Raw genomic sequence first — 21,274 nt, forward strand, 5'->3', positions numbered from 1 at the left:
TCTGTAAAATAGCACATTCCTAATTCTTTCTATTTTCTCTGTATTTAGTACATAACTTCCTAACATTTGCACATTCATAATTCTATTTTATCTATAGTTTTATTACCATATAGCTATTTTTTTTTTATTTATTGTCTGTTCTGTTTATTATTATATTTCATTCTATTACCTTATATTTCATGCTATTACCAAGACAAATTCCTTGTGTGAATTGTCCTTGTCAATAAAGCTCTTACCGATTCTGACATTTAAAACTCATTTTGAGGTCTTACAAGTGATTGGTCGATTGGGCGACGTGTGTGTATATATGTGACTAGATCTCGTGGCACCAGTCAGATATCTTGAGATCTCGTTATGATATCCTCGCAAAACATTTTGCAGTGTTTACATTAGAGCTGCACGATTCATCCTTAAAATATCCATTTCCATTTCGAATCCATTTCGACAGCCTTGAACATGAAGCACTGTAGGATGCTGATCTCCTGAAGCACCAAAGGGTCCTAAGATCTGGAACACGCAGATGTGGCCCTGGAGTAGGTCCTGAAGGTCCTTAGCTTGGAACACGCAAGCAAAAGTACCCTGAAGTGAAGGTTTGCTCGCCAGAGCTTAACCTTGTTGCAAATGTCTGTGTGTCTTCTGCCTCTTTGGGCTAGAGACTCAGAACTTGATCAATCCACTTTTTCTCTCTAAGAGGGAGACTCAGGACTGCATCTGTTGTTGTGGCCTCACTAGAGGTATCTCTGGAGAGTATCTCTTTCCTCACAGGCTGGAGGTTCAGAATGTGGTCGTATCTGTTGCTGCCTCAAAAGCTGGAGACTCGGACTTTGTGTCGCGATTTAGCTCAAAGGGAAATGTATATAAATAATTACAATTAATTATGATTAATTACAATTATCTATATCAGCTGCCAGTAGTAACTGTAGCAGAATTAATTTTCCATCAACTAATCTGTTCGCCCAGCGAACATTCAGTATAATTTTTATATCAAATCTAAGACATGATATTTTCTTGGCCACAGAAAATAACTTTCTTAAAGTACCATTGCATTAGAGCATGTAGCTTGAATCGGAATCGTAAAGGGACATTAATTTGCAAGGCAGAATCAGCATCAACACTCATGTCATTTGTGCACAAGAGTTTTATTAACGAAGGACTAACACATAACTAATCTAAACAAACAAACACAAAGTCACTCATACATGGGGGAAGGGTCAGTGAGAAGCAGTTAGAGAGAGACAAGGAAATGAAGCTATGAAAAGAGTCAGTTAACCACCAAGTGAAACCATCAGTGCTGTCTACAGCTTATACTAAACCTCTGTTTTGTTTAGTTAAATGTACGATACTTGCATTGCCTTGGTCGTTGAACAAGTGTCCGAATGCAGTCTTGGGTGAAAGTCTTGATGGTTTGGAGCAGTAGTGGTTTTGGAATTGTGATCACGTTCTTCCGGGTCTGAAGAGTGATGAACTCCAAAGATGTTCTGACTCAATGGTGGCTGGGAGTTTCTTCCCATGTGAAAATTGAAGAAGAACCAAGAGCTGAGAGGGACCCAGCTGAAATCCTATGATCTTTGGGGAATGGAAAGACAAGGCCGCAAGGCCTGGCGCAACTTGGAGAGGTCCTGAAGAGTTCTAGCTCATCTTCTTAGGTTCTAAAAGAACCACTGACTGAGGCGAGTCATGAAGATGAATTCCAGGGTTGAGTGGAAATGTCTGGCTCTTTGTGGTCAAGAGCCACAGCTCTGTATGTTGGGGCCTCTCGGGCCCACCGGGCATGCCCTGTGCCGGCTCAGGCTCCCCGTGGGTTCCTCTACATGGGCAGCAATCGGGAGAAGAAGAGAGTGAAGAGAGAGCGAGGCGATCAATCGTTTGATGCCTTTAAGCCTCACCTTTGGAGGGAAAGTTTACAACTCTTTGTCTGTGAGCATGGTATTTTGCATATGTAATTTGATTGGGTGTTGATGCAAAAACTACTAAGGTTTCTTAAAACACTAATATGTTGCATAGGTATCAAGACCTAATTTACACCATCTTTTAGATCATCAAAATACGAATTCAAAGAGACCAAACATGGCATAGGTGGGTTATACGACTAGTCATCTATCATAACGCATGCATAAAACAGTAGAAAGACAAATACAACAGCCAAAATTAAAATACAGTGCAGTAATACTGTACACAATGACCTGGGCTATGTGTGATAGGAACGTCAAAGAAAGGTTTGTCTGTGAATGAATAGGATAGAGTCTATTTCTATAGGCATTGTGTCTTTCCTATGGGCAAATGTAGCATGGGCAAATGTTCATTCCTCTAGGCAATAAAACCTCTTATAAGATGGTCGTCCTGGCAACTGAGCCCTTTTGGGGTGTTAGTTGCTTTGGGGGGTTGTCTCCAGACCTCCAGCATATAGCTGGCTTGTTGGGTTTAAAGACTATTTGTTAAATGTAACAATTAATGTATGTCTGATTGGTCCAGATGCTACATTGGTATCTATTGTTGTCTTACCCTTACGGGTCGCAGATTCAGAATGGTGTAGCTGTTATTGCCTCCTCCCTTACGGGACTCAGGCTCAGTACTGGTTGATCTGCTGTTGTCTCACCTTTGCAGGCCGGAGACTCAGAACATAGGCATTTCTGCTACTGGCTCACCCTCGCAGGGCTCAGACTCAGAATGGTTATCTTTTACAATCTCTCCGGACGAAAGACTCAGAGTTGTGTCTGTTGCTGCCTTCCTTGTAACAGGCCGGAGAATCAGAACAAGGAGTGTCTTTTGGAAGGGTACCTTTATACCTTTCTGGTGAGGAGGAGATTGAAATTTGGCACTTCTCCATTTCTGTGCTGTGATCGGCTGGTTTCATCAGAGAGGGGGAATACGGTGTGGCCCACCCTTCCATCCTCCTGTTGAACTCATTTGCATAGTCCAAACACAAAGTTAGAAAAGTCTCAATAAAGCATTTCTCACTTTGTAAACCACAACCAGAATACATCTGGCAATGTTACGAACACATTAAGTCCAAACATGATGAGAAAAGACTGAAGTGTCATGCATGCATTCATTTGACGATAAACACCTGTGTTTGTGTAAGATGTTGCACTACACATCGCTGTCACTAAGAATACTTATTTCTCTGAAGAAGTACAAGCTGTGTGTGTTGTAGGAAAACAGTCCGACCCCGTAGTATAACGAGCACACTCGCGCCCTAAAGAGAGCAGCCCGGAAAATGGAGCGCAGCTGGAGGAAAACAAAATTAGAGGTTTTTCGTACTGCTCTGCGTGAATGTACCCTATCGTATAGGAAAGCATTAAAATCGGCAAGATCTGATTACTTTTTGACTCTTTTAGAAGATAACAAACATAACCCTAGGTATTTATTCAATACAGTGGCTAAGTTAACAAAAAATAAAGAACCAACAGGCACTGACTATGCCCATCAGCATAGCAATAATGACTTTATGAACTACTTTACTTCCAAGATCGATACTATTAGAGACAAAATTGTCACCATGCAACCGTCAATTACAGTATCGCATCAGATGCGCTATAGATCTCCTGGGGAGCAGTTCCACTCATTACACTCTGCCAGTTTAAATCTAGATTAAAGACCCATCTCTTTAACCTTGCCTACACATAACACATTAACACATTTCTTTTATTCAAATCCGTTAAAGGATTGTTAGGCTGCACTAATTAGGTCAACCAGAAACCGGGAACACTTCCCATAACACCCGATGTACTCAGTGCATCGTCAGAAGAATGGCATCTACGCTAATATTAGTCTGTTTCTTTCTTATTCCGAGGTCACCTTAACCACCAGATCCAGTCCGTATCCACATCAGATGGTCATTGCAGTCCTCTGGATCCAGTCCGTACCCAGCCCAGACGGTGGATCAGCACCTAGAGATGACCTCTACAGCTCTGAATGTCAGCGGAGACCACATCGACTAGATGAGCCCCAGAGACGGATCCCCAGTGAAGACCTCGTCACCTAGATGGCTATCGGCACAGGACCACAGGACCTGGCGAGTCCTCTGTGTCTGGCCAGAGGAGAACTGGCCCCCCGACTGAGCCTGGTTTCTCCCAAGGTTTTTTTCTCCATTTGTCACCAATGGATTTTTGGTTCCTTGCCACTGTCGCCTCTGGCTTGCTTAGTTGGGGACACTTTATCTTCACACAATATTGTATTTTATTTTGTTGTATTTGATTAACTACCTTTACCTGAAAATTGAGTGTTTACTGTTGCCTTTTGCATTGTTGATGTACTATTTCCTATTTAATACCGTACAGCCGCCTTGTCACAATTGGGTCATTCCAGCTGGAATCATCAAATGGTCCCCACCTGACCTCCTCAGATTTGTCTGAAAAAAATCTATGTGATGGGTAATATGCCCAATAGATCATATACAAAATTTCAGATCTCTACTGTGCGTACTTTTTTCACAAAAAATCTGTAAAAAAGTTTGTTTTTTACCTCGTTTTGGCATCACTGTCTGAGTGACCATGTTCAGACTGAAATATCTCCAGAACTATTTGTGCCAGGTCCATGAAATTTTCTGGGCTAAGAGTCTTAGTCCAGAACTGCATGAATTACAACTCACAGCATTGTTACTGAATTTACACCTGAATGCTGGCCCTCTACTTTTCTTTGAAACTATTACTTTAAGGGTTTTCAGATGTCCATAGAAACCTCAATCTTCAATGTATAAGCATCAAACTTGGTAAATGGTCTGATATGTACCATGTCTTTCACATCCTTTGACATCAGACAATAGAGTCTGATGGATGTTGAGATATTAAGGTCCAAAAATGGAAAAAAACTATTTACACCAACGTTCAGAGCAATATTTCCCATGAATGACACCAGGTGTGAACATGAAACTTTTTTTTTGAAAGAGCATGTTCTTATTGATAAAATATAAAAAAAATTGGGATGGGGTTTTGCCTTATTTTTCTGTATTAATTTTTAAAAAAATCATTGTTGTGTGACATTCACAACTACTGTAGTACCAGCTATTTTGAACTCATATGCCTAAATTAATGCTATAATGCAGCATTCCATTGTGCTCGGGACTCGGGGAAATCCGAGATCTAGCATCAATCAATCAATCAGTCAATCAGTCAACAATGATCAATTTTGAGGTCAGTCGAGTATCAGGAACACCAGGATTCCATGTCAACTTTGAGGTTGACCCAGTTGAACAAGGCCTTCACATCACAGATATGGCCCCAGGACAATATGTTACTTGTGCGTATGACCGACAATGGTGGGTTGGTATCATCAGAGACGTCTCTGACACAGAGCAAGACATTCAAGTGCTTTTTTGGCATCCCCATGGCCCAGCTAGAGGCTATCATAATGAAAATTGATGTGCCAGTTACTTCCACTGGACGATGCTATGTCATAAATGAAAATGAAACTGACTCAGACACTTTCATGAACAACTTTCAGTAACTGTTATGTCACACATTTATTTGTGTTGGTGGTATACATTATTAAAGTGACTCATGTCTGGAAGTACGTTTTTTGTATTTTGTATTTTTTGTATAAGTGGAACATTAATAAATTCTGTTGAAATGCCCATACCAAGTTGAATAGCAAAAGTGAACAATAGGATCAGTGACGAAACTCTGAGTTTTAAAAAAATCATTACAGAAAAATGAGGCAAAACCCCATCCTAATTTTTTTATATTTTATCAATAACAACATGCTCTTTCAAAAAAACAAGTTTCATGTTCACACCTGGTGTCATTCATGGGAAATATTGCTCTGAACATTGGTGTAAATCAGTTTTTTTCCATATTTGGACCTTAATATCTCAACATCCATCAGACTCTATTGTCTGATATCAAAGGATGTGAAAGACATGGTACATATCAGACCATTTACCAAGTTTGATGCTTATACATTGAAAATTGAGGTTTCTATGGACATCTGAAAACCCTTAAAGTAATAGTTTCAAAGAAAAGTAGAGGGCCAGCATTCAGGTGTAAATTCAGTAACAATGCTGTGAGTTGTAATTCATGCAGTTCTGGACTAGGACTCTTAGCCCAGAAAATTTCATGGACCTGGCACAAATAGTTCTGGAGATATTTCAGTCTGAACATGGTCACTCAGACAGTGATGCCAAAACGGGGTAAAAAACAAACTTTTTTACAGATTTTTTGTGAAAAAAGTATGCACAGTAGAGATCTGAAATTTTGTATATGATCTATTGGGCATATTACCCATCACATAGATTTTTTTCAGACAAATCTGAGGAGGTCAGGTGGGGAACTTTTCCAAAATTTGATGATTCCAGCTGGAATGACCCAATTCTGTATTGTTAAAGGCGGTATATAAATAAAGGTGATTTGATTTGATTTAGTGTGCATCAGTTTTAAGGTTTGAAAACATAGTTATGAATAGATTTGGGTGGATCTTTGTGATCTCTCTTTGTTTCACCCACTGCTGCTGCATTTGGAGATCCTAATGAATTTTTATGATGGTCACAGGCCAGACCTTAGCGATCTGTGTGTAGATGGGTGAAGAGCAGAAACTGCACTTTGACTAATAGGAAGTCCTGTCCTTCCTGGGCTTTGTACCAAAGGTCTTCTTCTTGCCCTCTAAGAGGTGTCTGGCTATTGTCCTGGCATCTTTATCTGATGGCGTTGGACAGTTTGCTTATGTTAGTCCACCAAGATCCAATCAAAAGGTAGCAAACCTTTGTCCACTATTGTAGTCAGAAAGGGGCCCCCGCCATAAACTGGACCCTGGCATGTGTTGTTTTGGCAGTTTGTTTAGGGTCATTCTCATGTTGGAAGGTGAACGACCTGCCCATCTTCAGCTGTCTAGCAATGGGACACAGATTTTCTTCTAGAATTTGGACTTACTTGGCAGCATCTATTTTCCTTTAAATCCTGACCAATCGACCAGTCCCATCTGAAGAGAAACACTCCCACAACATAATGCTTCCACCACTATGCTTCACAGTGGGTATGGTGTGTTTTGAGTGGTGTTCTGTGTTTGCTTTTCGCCAAAAATAGCGCTTGGAGTTCAGTCCAAAAAGGTCAATTTTGGTCTCATCAGACCAGAGCATCTTTGCCAGAAGGTATCAGACTTTTCCAAATGTGTTTTCGCATAGTGCAAACGAGACTGAGTGCGACACTTTTTTAGGAAAGGCTTCTTTCGTGCCACTCCGCCATACAGGCCAGCTTGGGAGATAGTTGTCACATGCACAGACTGACAAAAACCCAGCCATAAAGCCTTGCAAGTCCTTCAAAGTTGCTTTTGGCCATCTGGTAGATTCTCTTATTAATGTCCTTCTGGCTTTGCCATCAACTTTGGACAAACAGCCTGATCTGGGCAGTGTACTGGAGGTGCCATTCGCTTGCACTTCTAAATGATGTTCTGAACAGTACTCACAGGAATAGCTAAAACCTTTAAAATGTTTTTGTAGCCTTCTCCTAACTTGTGCCTTTCTACAACTTTATCCTGGAAGTCTTTTGAAACCACTTTCCCAACCATGATGAATTCTTTGCCGTTCAAGAAACAGCTAATTTATTCTGAAGCATTTAACACTACTATTGATGTCAGGTGGGGCAATTAGCCTGGTGTCTAATCTGGAAGTTGACTGCTTGCACCTGAGCAAGTTTATAATGGTATATTCTAAGGGGCTGATCACTTTACCAAACCAGGCATTTCACTGATTAATTTTTAATAATCCTACAGAATTTTTTAAAATAATATTGTTACTTTAACGATGAGGGTTATAATGTGTACATGCAGCTCAAAAAGTTAGATTTAATGTATTTTATTTTCCAGGTTGTAATGTGACAAAAGGTAAAGGTTTCCACAGGGTATGATTATTTTCTATAGGCACTGTATATATATATATATATATATATAGATATTAGTGTTGTCACGATACCAAAATTATGACATCGATATGATACCTGACTAAAATATCACGATACCACTACTGAACCAATACTACGAAAAAAACATAGAACAACAGAAAAAGTAATTGAACAATAGATGATCCAAATGGAGATCATAGTTATTTTATCTATTAAACAAAGAATTTCATACCCCCTTAAAAATATTATAATAATATTTACTAATAATAATAATAATAATAATAATAATAATAATAATCAATGCTAGTGCCACTATACAGGATTATGGTGAACAACTACCAAGCCTACAGGTATGTATATATCTTTGGCTTAAAGGATACTTAAAATGATATAGTAATTTTATTTCACAACAACAATTTATATCATGACATAGTCATTTTTGTTATTTTATCTTCGTTATTAATAATAAGAAGACACAAATGAAATAAAGAGGGCCCTATAAATCTGTTTTCCATTTGAATGTTTCTAGACTCTATTTTAATAGTTACATTAAAAAATATTTATCAAAAAGCATGTCTAATTAGTTGAAATCATGAAACTTGCAGAATTTGAAAGGAATTTATTAAAAGTTTAACAAAAATTACATGTCTTTAAGGCCCTTTGAAATACGTTTTATTATTTTCTCAAATTCAGTTTTGTTTGTGAATCTCTGTTTTCCATTAATTTTCCGGATTCTACTTTAATCGTTTCATTACATTTTTATAATCAAAAGCATGTCTAATGAATTTATAAAGAATAATTACATTTGATCAAGAACTAATTCATTACAGGCTTTTTTTGTTTTGTTTTGTTTTGTTTTTTTGTTTTTACAATTTTCTCGGAAATAAATTCTGGTAAATATTTTTGCTGGTAAATATTCCTTAAACATTGTTTTAATAATATTTTTTTTTTATTAGTAGTAGTAGTACTATCTTTACATTAAGTAATACATTAATATATTTTTGACTGTCAAGTCAAACCGAACTTTTGACAGGTTGCTGTGAAGACCTTTAGGGTCTTCATTATATGACAATAGTTTTCCTCAAAAGAAACGGTAAAATGCTCATGAAGTGACTCTTAGAGCAGTTCTAGAAATTATGTGAATGTGTTTATGTACTCATATATTGAGGTGGCAGAGGCTGAAAACACCGCGAGCGTCACGTGTATGTGTGGAGTAAACAAAACAGCTCTGCGCCATTCACTAACACAGACATGCAGAAATACGGTTTTTAAAAGCAGGATATCGCAATACTTTTTAAGCACCGGTATATTGTGCAACACTAATATATATATATATATATATATATATATATATATACACACACACACACATATACACATATATACACATATATATATATATATATATATATATATATATGTATATATATATATATATATATACATATATATATATATATACACACACACACACACACAAACACAAAGACAGATACGAATTTACAGCTAAGAAACTGTTTTATATTACTTAAAACATACACATACCTGTATTTTGCTAAAGAAATGAGAACTGAGGACTGAGAACTACTCTCACTTGAAGAGGACGCGAAATATCCACGCTCATTACTACCGGGTTATTGCGACTGTCCTGTCTCAGGAGCTGGGTTACACAAAAACTACCTAAACACTAAAAAGAACAAGCTTAAATAAACGTTGAAATAAAATAACCATGACTTTTCAGTGTACATCTTCAGACTATGAAAGCAACGGATGCAAGCTGGTAATTAATGTATAGTCCTGAGATATTATGTATTGTTTAGGTGGAATATAGCCTAAGGGAAAAAGCTGTTCTAATGCCACTCAGTGATTTTTTTTATATTGGAAGACAAGAACAGAAACAATGTTCTCATATTGAAGGACAAGTTTAAAACTAGATCTCATTTAGGCTTATTCATGAGCATCAATGCTCTTGTTTTCTTCTTTGTAAGATGGCAGAAGTGATGCAACCGGAAACCGTAACACGTGAGCTTGCAGAAAGTGTGCACGCAAAATTCTTGCGAGCATGCAATAGTTTCTCATGTGCATGCAATAGTTTCTTGTGCACATGCAATAGTTTCTCGTGCACACGCAAGTCTTAAACATAAGAGAACTTATGTACAGGTCTCTTAAAACCGTGTCTGACCACCTCAATTATCCAGGGCTTCCTTAATACTAATTAGTACAAATCCTTTAAAAACTATTAAGGCCTTTCCACACTGAGCGCGATGCAAAAATGCAAGGTGAATCGCAGACGAATGGTGCTTTCACACAGAGTGTGAACCGACTGTTCGCCTTCTGCTAATTCACGCCTGCACGCTAGGTGATGTCGACCAACAATACATTTTCCTTAGATAAGTATCTCGTATATGGTTTTAACATCGTCCGCTGCTCAATATACAGCATTAGCTTAAGATAAATAAAGTTTCAATAAATAAAGGTTCTACGTCAGAAACAAACTAACTATAATGCTTACAAGAAAATATCTTAAAATATAAATAGGAGAACAATTAGCATGTTACATTTGAAAATTTATATAATTATTCATGTATTTGCTTAAAACCCACTTTAAACCATCATCGAGTGTTTGTAATAACTTCTGATTGTGATCTGCAGTTGATTTTGATTCTATAGTAGGCAGACATGCAGTCTTTGTATGTTTAATAATGCCACACTGCTTATACAGTTATAAAAGACCATGAGCTGCGTCTTTTTTAGTGTACGTGCTCTGACTCATATAACACTCACACATGTGGAGGAAAACGGACAGTGCTCTCTTCCAGATAACACAATTCAATGGAGAATTAATATAAATTATATTAAGAACATATGAAATAACCTCAGATACAATGACAACAAGAATGCATCCTTGTCTCTCTTGGAATACTCTTTTTCTGTGTTTGTTTACACTGGTTATTTCGAAACAGCACCACCACTCTATCCTTTTTGTGCAACAGCAGCTGCTGTGGCCATGTGGGACTGTGGAAGCAGCATGCTTGTAAGTCACCCTCTACAGTGAAGGGAGCAAAGCATGCTTGATTAAAGACAGCTCACCAGGGAGGCCTAACGACCTGGCGTAGCTGTTGACCAGGACTCTGTAGGGCAGAGGCCCAACTATCAAGAGGGCCTGGATGCTCAGCGTAGAAGCGGCGTGCTTATAGGTAACCCTCTAGGTGAGGGGAGCACTGCTAAGCTTATCCAGTGAGGAGGGCAACTCAACAGGGACTCAGAGAGAGGCCTAACAGCCTGAGGTTGCACTCTAACGGGGCTCCAGGGGGTAGGCCGTGAGGGGGAACCTCAGATGCCCAGTTGGGGGCAACGCTCAGGGACAACCCACATAGTGAGGGGAGCATTGCTACGCCCAACCAAAACAGACAACTCAGCAAGCAGCTAGTTGTCTGATAATTCTGCCATGGAGCCCTCTGCCATCATGCCCTGCCAAAGAGGCCTCGGTAATGAGATCCAATCAAAGGGGATCAGATATTTCAGCAGATGAGTCCAGCAAAGCGTGCAACAGCACCCCCTGCCATAGGGCTGTAGCAGTAATTCTCAGAGGGGGCATTAGCCATTAGCCATTACCAACCCAAAGGGGTCCCGTGCTTTCTATCTTGATAGAAAGCATGGGCCCCATTCTAACCAGACCCGCAGAGCCTGTAAGAATGACCAGGGCCCAATCATGCATGGAGAGCTGTTGCTCCTCAGAGCCAGAGCACTCAGAAGGGTTTCCACAGAAACACCTTTCATTCACACATCGATGGAAAAACAGTGTACTCAAGCCCGTTCCATGGAGGGCAAGTCACTAGTCCACTGAAAGGCAGTGTGAGGCTTGGGGAAAGCCGCTCTGTTCCTACATGAGAGGGGGCCCCCACTCAAATGAATGCATGGATAGCCTGAAACAGGAAGCCCCTCAGGGGAGACATAGGTAGAGTGTCTCAGGCTGGTGGCCTCTAAGGCAAGGTGTCCAGCCAGGGATGTCCAGGGGCATCCAGTGAAGTATAGCTTCCGGAGATCTTACCTGGAAGAAGGACCCGCAAGTCCTAAGATGCAGTGCTGAAATGGGGACCTGAAGGCCAGTAGGTTTCCGCAGAGACCTAATGACTGGCCACATCATCCGGGAGGTATGCGAAAGCAGATCCAGAATAGACGAGCAAAGCCATGCTTAGGCAGCCTGCTTAGTGGCACGGAGAGTGAGATCTATGGTGTGGCGCACATCAGGAACCTCATCAGGGAAAAGACCCTGACCTTTATCCAGGTCTTTTAGCAGATCAGCCTGGTAAGCTTGACTTGCTGCTGTGTACGCCTTGCCATTTAAGTAAGATGTAACCTAGAGGGCATAGATGGCAAGAAGGGAGTCTTGAGAGAAGATGTCTCAATCATAGAGAGATAGCTAGCCAGCATCTCTTCTACAGGAGGCATCTTCTCATAGTCATACTCATGCATCCCCTCAATATTTGTATAATTAACATGCTGGAAATTATGGATACAAGAAGAATATGGCTTTTTCCATACCTTCTCAATCTCCGTATGGAGATCAGGAAGAAATGGAAGACTCACTTGCGCTGGGGGATTATGGTCAGAGAGAAAGCGTTCGTTGAGACGACCCCATGGCGCCACCTTCTTAGCCATAACCTCCATAACCTTCAGCAACTTATTATACGCAGGGCAGGAAGATTGAGAGGGCTCAGCCTCAGCTTTTTCGGACATCTCCTGCTCTTCCTGAGTAGAACCCAACAGAGCACTAGCCGCTGGATCAGATGATGTCAGGGAAACCACATCATCATCATCATCATCCAGCAGGATAGCATAGGCTGTCATTGGCCAACATGTTGTAGTTTTGAATATATGCTTCAGACACGGGTCACGCTGGAGATGTTCCCCATAGCAACTGCTAGAGGACGCAGTTTGATGTTCCCTCGAAAGGGATCTGAAAAGATTCGTTGGACTGGTTGGAAAAAAACATTTGCTTTTTTCGGTGTGTGAATGTTCACATTCTATGTGGAAGCATCTATAGGAATCTTTTGTTTTATTCCAGCACGTCATCATGTGCGATATTCACTTGGCTTTTTTGTGCTCAGTGTGGAAAGGCCTTTATATTGTAATTTGAGAACACTGTTAGTGGTATGCCTGATAAATGGTATACTCATCAACTTAGTAAATGAAGTTTGTGACTTTTCAAACACTGCAAGCAAATCACATACAACTAGCAATGGCCTTTGAACAGTAAGTATCAAAGTTCATATGTCAATAAGTCATCTAGTTATGGTGATCAGGATACATGTAAAATAAGATTTAGTAACTATGGATATGGTAAGCAAGTTCATTAGTGAATCTTTGGTGTTAGCTAAATAAACCCACTAGAAAAAAGTACAAACAAGAGGCATGGCTGCACACTGCATTGGACTGTGGGAGGCTATACCTTTCTTGGGCCCATAAATTAGCTGTCCTTCTCAAGATACACCCACAGAAGAAACAGAAAAAGAACAGAAGAATGATCAGTGGATGGCAGAGGAATTACAGGTAGAGAAAAAGAGAGAAACACAGCAAAAAAGCACATCCATCAAAGAAATAAAAAGGAAGGAATGCCTTACAGAACTCTGAAAAAAGAGAAAAAAAAATTCATTAGATAAAGCAACAGAAGTAATATTTGAGAGGGAGACATATGGACAAAATAAATGAGAAAAAGTAGAGTAATGAGACTAAAAAGGGAAAAAAGAATATTAAATGGATTACATGATGAGATTGTTAGTGTTTATAAGTATGTGCTCTACCAAAGCTTGAACTCCTAGATTTCTGGCCCATCATGTATTTGTCAGCTGACAGTTTATGCTTATCTGGAATGATTTTGTATGATTCACTCATTGTCACTGGAATTAACACCATTATTGTTTTATTAGCTTGTAGTAATGGAATTGGTAATTGGTAATAAGGAGTGAATAGTTCTTGCAATAGATTAGGTCACGGAAAATGGGAAAGTGCTTTAAGCCAAATTTTATTAAAGATTACTATGTTAACTGAACATTAATTGAACCATTTAGAATTTTCTAGATTCTAAATAAATATGACCCAAAACATAATCAGATTTTTGCACAAGTCCTGAAAGCAGACAAAGAGAACCTAATCAAACAAATGAGACAAAAATATTTTCTTTGTCATTTATTTATTGAGAAAAAGTATGGAAATACTGCTTTCAGTATCTGGTGTGACCCCCTTTTGCAGTAATAACTGCAGCTAAACATTTCTTGTAACTGTTGATCAGTCCTGCACAAAGACATGTAGGAATTTTTGTGTGCTTGGGGTTGTTGTCTTGATCCACTTCTCCTGAGACCCAGTACACAGACACATGTCCTCACATTTTTCTTTAGAATTTGTGGGTATAACTTAGAGAACTCTTTGTTCCATCAATGTTCTTTTATCCAAACATAACATTTTCCATTTAAACCAAAAAGCTCATTTATGGTCTCATCCATCCACAAAATACTTCTCTAATAGCCCTCTGGTTTGTCTACATGATCTTTAGCAAACTGCAGATAGGCAGCAATGTTCTTTTTAGAGAGCAGTGGCTTTCACCTTGCAACTCTGCCATGCACACCATGGTTGTTTAGTGTTCTCCTGATGATGGACTCATGGACATTAACTTTATCCAATGTGTACAGATTCAATTCAATGCTACATATATTCGCAAAAGAATTTAAGTATTGTAAAAGAAAATAAAGTTTTGTGAACTAAAATGAAAGTATTGAGAAAAAAAAAGTTTTTTGCAAACAAAAATAAAGACCTTCAAAAGAAAATGTAGTATTGCAAGAAAAAAAAGAAGTTTTGCAAACAAAAATAAAGAATTGCAAAATACACATGAAGTATTGGGAGAAAAAAAGTTTTGCACACAAAAATAAAAAAAAATTGCAAAATATAAATGAAACAGAGCAAAATCAATGATTTTGCAAAACATATTTTCCATGGCCACAACTACAAATTTATTTGCAATGCTGATTTAAATTTGCATTTGAGACAAGTGTGAGCTCAAGTTACAGTTAACCACCTTTTCGTTTTTTACTTTCTGACATTGTTTTCACGTGGGGGAGGAGTCAAAGGACTGGGGCATGTACAACAGGCCGGGACATGCCTTCCTGGAAGTTACATCATCGGCCTGAGATGCTGAACTGATCAAGGCACAGTTGTTGAGCAGAGGCATTAGGTTGTTAACATGAACATCTACGGTTTATTTGTCTCAGTGTGCACACTTTAATAGCATTAAAATATAAAATGTGTGTAATATATATTCCAGGGGCGCGGCCTGCTACTGACCCTGTGTCTTGCTATTGTCTTGTGGCGTTTTGTGTTTTATTAGTTGTTGTTTTATTTGGTGTTTGTTGTTTTTATTTAAATTAGAAGCAGTATGAATGCGTTCGTGGTTTGTGCCTTCGTGGAGTTGGTTGGAGTGGTGCTGGCAGGCGAAGCTTTTGAAGATCGACTGGCGTTACTAATGCCAAGCCGGACTTATTCGAGAGACTTTTTGTTATCTCTGCAATAACAACAAAGCGGTGGAGATGGAGATTCCATCAAGTTCGTGTTTGCATAAAAGGAAAAAAAGTCAAAAATCAAGATCAAAAATCAAAATCTTCTTTTTTTTTTTTTTTTTTTTTTCATATATATACACTACCGTTCAAAAGTTTGGGGTCAGTAAGACTTGTAATAGTCTTTAAAGAAGTCTCTTATGCTCATCAAGGCTGCCTTTATCTGATTAAAAATATAGACAAAAAAACAGTAATATTGCAAAATGTTTTTACAATATAAAATAATGTTTTTTTTATTTTAACATACTTTAAAATAGAATTTATTCCTGTGATGAAAAGCTGAATTTTGAAAACTTTTAATTATTAACTTAATACATCCTTGGTGAATAAAAGTATTAATTTCTTAAAAAAAAAAAAAAAAAAAAAAAAAAAAAAGAAACAATAAAAATGTACTGACCCCAAACTTTTGAATGGTAGTGTATATATATGAAACCCCACATTCGCTCTCTGAAATTTATAAGTCCAGTCTCTTTGGTTGGATCACTGTCCTTCCTGATCGTGTTTGGTACGCCATGGGAGTTTTGACTGTTTGAGCTGTTGACGACTCCGGGGAGTGCTCCCCCTCTTCTGTGTGATCACTAGTTTCTGGGAAACTTTCAGCACATCGTTCGGTGTTCTGCATAGGAACGAGATGGCGTCTGTTCCTTCTGATGGTGCCTTGAGGGCTTTCCACCAAGTATGAACGAGGAGCTGAATGGGATGCTAAAACAGTACCCTCAGTCTTAGTGTCTGTGATCTAAACTCTCTGACCGGAGGTAAGGTGACTGAGTTGTCTTGCACGGTGACGTGTGTTGAAATTTGCAGCCTGCTTCTCTCTTATCCCCTTTTCTTTTGCTGCCACAGTGGTGTAATCAGGGAGGCTCAGAATCAACAGCGAGTGATGCTGTGGTATTGGTTTACGCAGCCTTCGCCCCATTAGGAGCTGAGCAGGGCTGTAGCCATTTGGCAGTGGTGTTGTCCTGTAAGCCAGCATTGCCACATAGACTTCAAGTGTACTATTACATCATCTGATCTTGCAGGGGATAATGTGGCAATTTCCACAAATCTGGAAAAATAGTCCACCACCAGTAAGTAAGTGCTCCCATGTATTGAAAACAGATCAGCACCCAACTTAATCCACGGTCTGGTTGGAAAATCAGAAGGCATTAAAAGCTCAGCTGGATTGACTCGTTCTTTAATACATGTTGTGCAGTTCTGGACAAGCACATTTATCTGTCCACTTAGACCCGGCCACCACACTGAGTCCCGAGCACGCAGTCGACATCTAGCAACCCCCTGATGCCCTTCGTGCAGCTTCTCCAGGACAGTGCTGCGCATAGCTGAGGGTATAACTAGCCGGGTTCCCTTTAATAGAAGACCACTGTGAACTGTGAGAACTGCTCTTTCAGGCCAGAATTTCCTCACCTTTCCTGTTATGTGGCTGAGGTCTGGCCATCCTTCCTGGCATCGTTTCATCACCTCAGCACAGGTAGGGTCCATTTTCAGCCGTTCTCTTAGTTCAGCCATATAGTTAGGACTGGAAGGCATGCAACCTATAACAGTCTCTAAGCAGACGTGATGCGTAAGCCACTGGTTTCCATTGCTCCTCCTCCTTCTGTAGAAGAACCGCACCCAGGCCGTATGATGATGCGTCAGCGGACAGTTTCAGTTCTTTGTTTGGGTTGCACAAAGCCAGCACGGGGTGGATGAGAGCTCCCGTTTAAGTTCACTGAAGGCCTCTTGCTGGGCTTTACCCCAGCCCCAGTGGTTTCGTTTTGACAGAAGGTCCCTCAGTGGCCTGTCCTTCTCTGCAAGACATGGTATGAATTTACCTAATTGGTTTACCATACCCAGGAAGCTGCGAACTTCACTGACGGTGTCTGGTTCTTTCATCTGCAGCACCGCTCTAGTCTTGTCCGGATCAGGTCTCACCCCGCACTCTGCGATTATGTGACCCAGAAACTTGACCTCCTGTCTGCCCAACTCACATTTCTCCAAGTTGAGTGTGATGCCAGCTTTTTCATTTCTGGCTAAAACTGTGTGAAGTCTCTGGTCATGCTGAGCCTGTGACTCACCCCAGATGAGCACGTCGTCCATATGGCACACAACTCCAGGCAGTCCTTCTATGACCATGTCTCTGAAAATGCGTCTCTGAAAATGCTCTGGGGCTGAAGCGATGCCAAATGGGAGCCTGTTGAAAAAAAATCTTCCAAATGGGGTTATGAATGTTGTATATTTGGCTGATTGGTTCGACAGTGGAATCTGCCAGAACCCCATGTTTGCATGCAATTTACTGAAAACTTTAGCCCCGCCCAGCAGTCCGAGAGACTGCTCTACCGAAGGCAAAATGTACTTCTCCCTACATACAGCCTCATTCAGTTTGGTGAGGTCAACGCATATACGTACCACCCCATTCCTCTTCAGCACAGGTACATGCCGGAGCACCAGTCAGTTGGTTCCTCAACCTTTGTTATGACTCCAAGCTGCTCCATGCGCTCTATCTCCTTTTTAACCTTTCCCAACAAGGGAAGTGGAACTCTTCTAGGGGTTGCCAAGGAGAATGGAGTCACGTTCGGCTTGAGCTTGATGGTGTAGGGCTGGCGTACCATACCAAGGCTTTGACATAACTTTGGGTACATTGTTTTCAGTATGCTCGCATCCACACTGTCGAGCCAAGCTACCAGATTGAGCTTTAAAATTGCTGGCCGACCTAGTGTGCAGAACGTGCTGTGTGCAGATCTATAACCACATACACATTTTCTTGCACAGTGAGCTCCCCCTTACTTCCTAAGGGACTCATGCGACATCCCAGTTACAGAGAGTGGACTGCCACCCGGCCAAAGTAATGGCTTGTCTGCATTTTCTAGAGTGAATGCCCCTTGTTATCTCTCTGAATGTAGACTCTGGGATGACCGTAATGTCAGCGCCAGTGTCGATTTTAAACTTTACTTTATGGTGTCTAATAAACAGCTCCACAGCCCAAGCATCCTGATTTGCCTCTACTGTGCCTAAAAACTAGGGCTCTGATGATTCAGTGCACCCCTCTGCTTCAATAGCATGCACTGGTTTGGCAGTTTTACACATCTTGCTGTAGTGCCCTTTTTTCCCGCATGTGTGGCAAGAAACATCTTTAGCTGGACACTGCCATTTCCCATGCCCCGGTGTTTTTCCACATCTTTGACAGGGCCTTTTATCATTTTTGTTCAGGGATGAGGTTGATGCATGCTTAGGAAAAGTGCTCTTTTTGAATTTTGATGGGCTCCGCTTGGAAGTCGTTTTGTCTGTTTTTGCAGCCACCGCATCAATTTCAGCTCCACTTCTTGGCTCACCTCTTAAGTCAGTCTGCTGTTTTTTAACGACTTCTGATTGTCGTGCCATATTAATAGCTTTTTCGAGAGTGAGGTCTCTGTCCAGCTGCATCCGCTCAGATAATGTACTGTCTCTTAGACCAACTACAAGTCTATCTCTGAGCAGTTCATCGTGAAGAGCACCATAGTTACAGTTTTCTGCTAGAGCATACAGGGCTGTTATGAAATTTTCAGCTGGTTCATTTGGCTGCTGCACTCTTTGATTGAATCTTGCTCGTTCGTAGATTACGTTCTTTTTGGGCACGAAAAATCTGTTGAATGTCTCTTTAACTGTTTCGTACTCCTGCCGCTGCACTTCAAAAAAAGGCTGCCCTCTTAACACATCATCTGCCTCGTCTCCCATGCAGTATATTAATGTGTTTACTTGATTCGCCTGCGAGCTGACATGTAAACTACTGGCTAGTCGAAATCTTTCAAACCGCCGTATCCATTTCTCCCACTCTTGAGGCTTTGAGAAATTAAACGGCTCCGGAGGCTGAATCGTGAATGTGGCGCTCGGAGGCACGCTTACATTTGGCTGGCGCTGTTGCTGCGCGGCCGCGGGACCCGCATCATCCTCGCTCATTCTGCTTGCTTAACTGCTGCCGACTTTTTTTTTTGTCCTTTCTGCTCTCTCCATCGCCCCTCTAGTAACGCTTTACTTCTGACACCATGTCGCATTATTCAACAAAAAAAAGAAGAGACACGGTTTACGTGTTAACTCAGCTGCTCAACTTTTATTTTTCCCTCCTTCACACCCAGTTCTTTCCTGTTATCTCCTCGACTCCTCCCAGCCCCCAACTCTCTTAAAGAGTCCCATATCTAACACAGAATAAACACAAAACAATCACACCACAGATGGCAGCAACAATTGCTTCTCTAAGATGGCTGATGTCTTACCCCCTTGGCATTGTGTTAACACACACCTGAAGGCTCCAGACCAGCAAACTGCCAAAGCTTATGCTTTTATAGAGGCGCTCAGACTTGCTGATGATCAGTTAATCAAAGGTATTTGATTAGCAGTGCTTGACTGTTATTTACCCCCTTAATTCTAATGTTAACAGTAAGGGTGTCCTAACTTTGTCACACATGGCTTTTCCATTCTGGCTTTATTTTTGTTCAGTAAATAATGACACGGTGCAATTTGTCATGTGTTGTTGATCTGAGGATTTATTTTCGAAATTTTAAGACCAGCCAAGGACCAGTTTTTTTTAATGATGTCCTGATACGGAAAACTATGGAATTCAATAGGGTGTCCTAACTTTTTCACATGACTGTACATCTGCATTTAATATGATGCAGACACTTTTACTTTTAGAACGTCTTTTAGTTTTTGGTGTGAACAAAGTAATAATTCACTGGATTTAAAATTTCTTATCAGATAGACCGCGACAAGTCTGTGTCAGGGGTGTTAAATCAGACATCATCGTTTTAAATACAGGAGCACCTCAAGGATGTGTTTTGTCTGCTTCGTTATTTTCTGTATATACAAATGAGATGCAAATTCAGAGTACAAATTATAAATTATGTAAATATGCAGACGATATGGCACTGGTTATGTTGATGAGTATGAAGAACAAGTTTTGAAATTGGAAAAATGGTGTGAGGCAAGTTCTCTATTGATAAATGTTGGGAAGACAAAAGAGTTTATTCTAAACCACCCAGTACATTTAACTGAAATGACATTATGTGATCAACCAGTGGAAATTGTGAATGTTTTTAAGTACTCGGGAACTATGATTGATTGTAAACTGAATTTTTCTGGTAATGTGGATTTTATCTGTAAGAAAGCAAATCAAAGGTTATATTTGCTAAGGAAACTGACAGATTTTTCGGTTAGCCAAAGTATTTTACAAAGAGTTTACATTAGTTTGATTGGGGTATAATATTACAGCTTGGTTTGGGCGAATAACATCTGCAAATAAAGTCAAATTAAATAGGATCATAAGGATGGCAAGTAAAATAACAGTCTAAGCAAAAATCAATCGATCAGTTGTATGACATAGCAGTTAGGAGGAAGGCTCTGGCTTTAAGTGGAGATTCAACACACCCTCTGAACTATGCCTTTGAATTGTTACCATCCGGAGACCGTTATAGGACACTGAAGGCAACCAAATCAATATATAAACAAACCTTTTTTCCATATGCAGTAGGTCTTTTAAATAAAGGGTAGGACTGGGTTTAGGAAGGGTGAATGTATTAAGTATTTATTTGATGTGTTGTGTCAATTTTAGGAATATGTGGAATTGTATTGCATTGTTGCATGTAAGCGAGGGTAAGGGCAAGGCTGAACAATAAAGTATAACTAAACTATGTGTCTGTTAACTAAATGTGTATTGATGGTGTTTGCTTAAAGTCTGTTAGCCTGTGGGAGGATGCGCACAGAAGAGTTATTTGTTTACATTAGTTCAAAGCTACTGCTAGTTTTAATGTTAAAGAATGTAATTAACTTGATAAACTTGAAATATTTTTGAATCTTACAGTACAGTAATTTCTTAATTATTTCAGAAGT

General features: G+C 40.0%; 1 protein-coding gene across 2 annotated transcripts in view; it reads right to left on the reverse strand.

Moving 5' to 3' along the window:
• LOC127168857 (protein phosphatase 3 catalytic subunit alpha) overlaps positions 1 to 21,274 on the reverse strand; it is a 147,037-nt gene that overhangs the window by 19,359 nt on the left and 106,404 nt on the right. For both annotated transcript variants that reach the window (XM_051115953.1, XM_051115954.1), the window contains exon 9: positions 13,282 to 13,308. In XM_051115953.1, coding sequence (XP_050971910.1) covers positions 13,282 to 13,308 — 27 coding nt within the window. The remainder of the gene's footprint in view (positions 1 to 13,281; positions 13,309 to 21,274) is intronic.

The sequence above is a fragment of the Labeo rohita genome, chromosome 7 (genome assembly GCF_022985175.1).
Source record: "Labeo rohita strain BAU-BD-2019 chromosome 7, IGBB_LRoh.1.0, whole genome shotgun sequence".
NCBI classification, from domain to species: domain Eukaryota; kingdom Metazoa; phylum Chordata; class Actinopteri; order Cypriniformes; family Cyprinidae; genus Labeo; species Labeo rohita.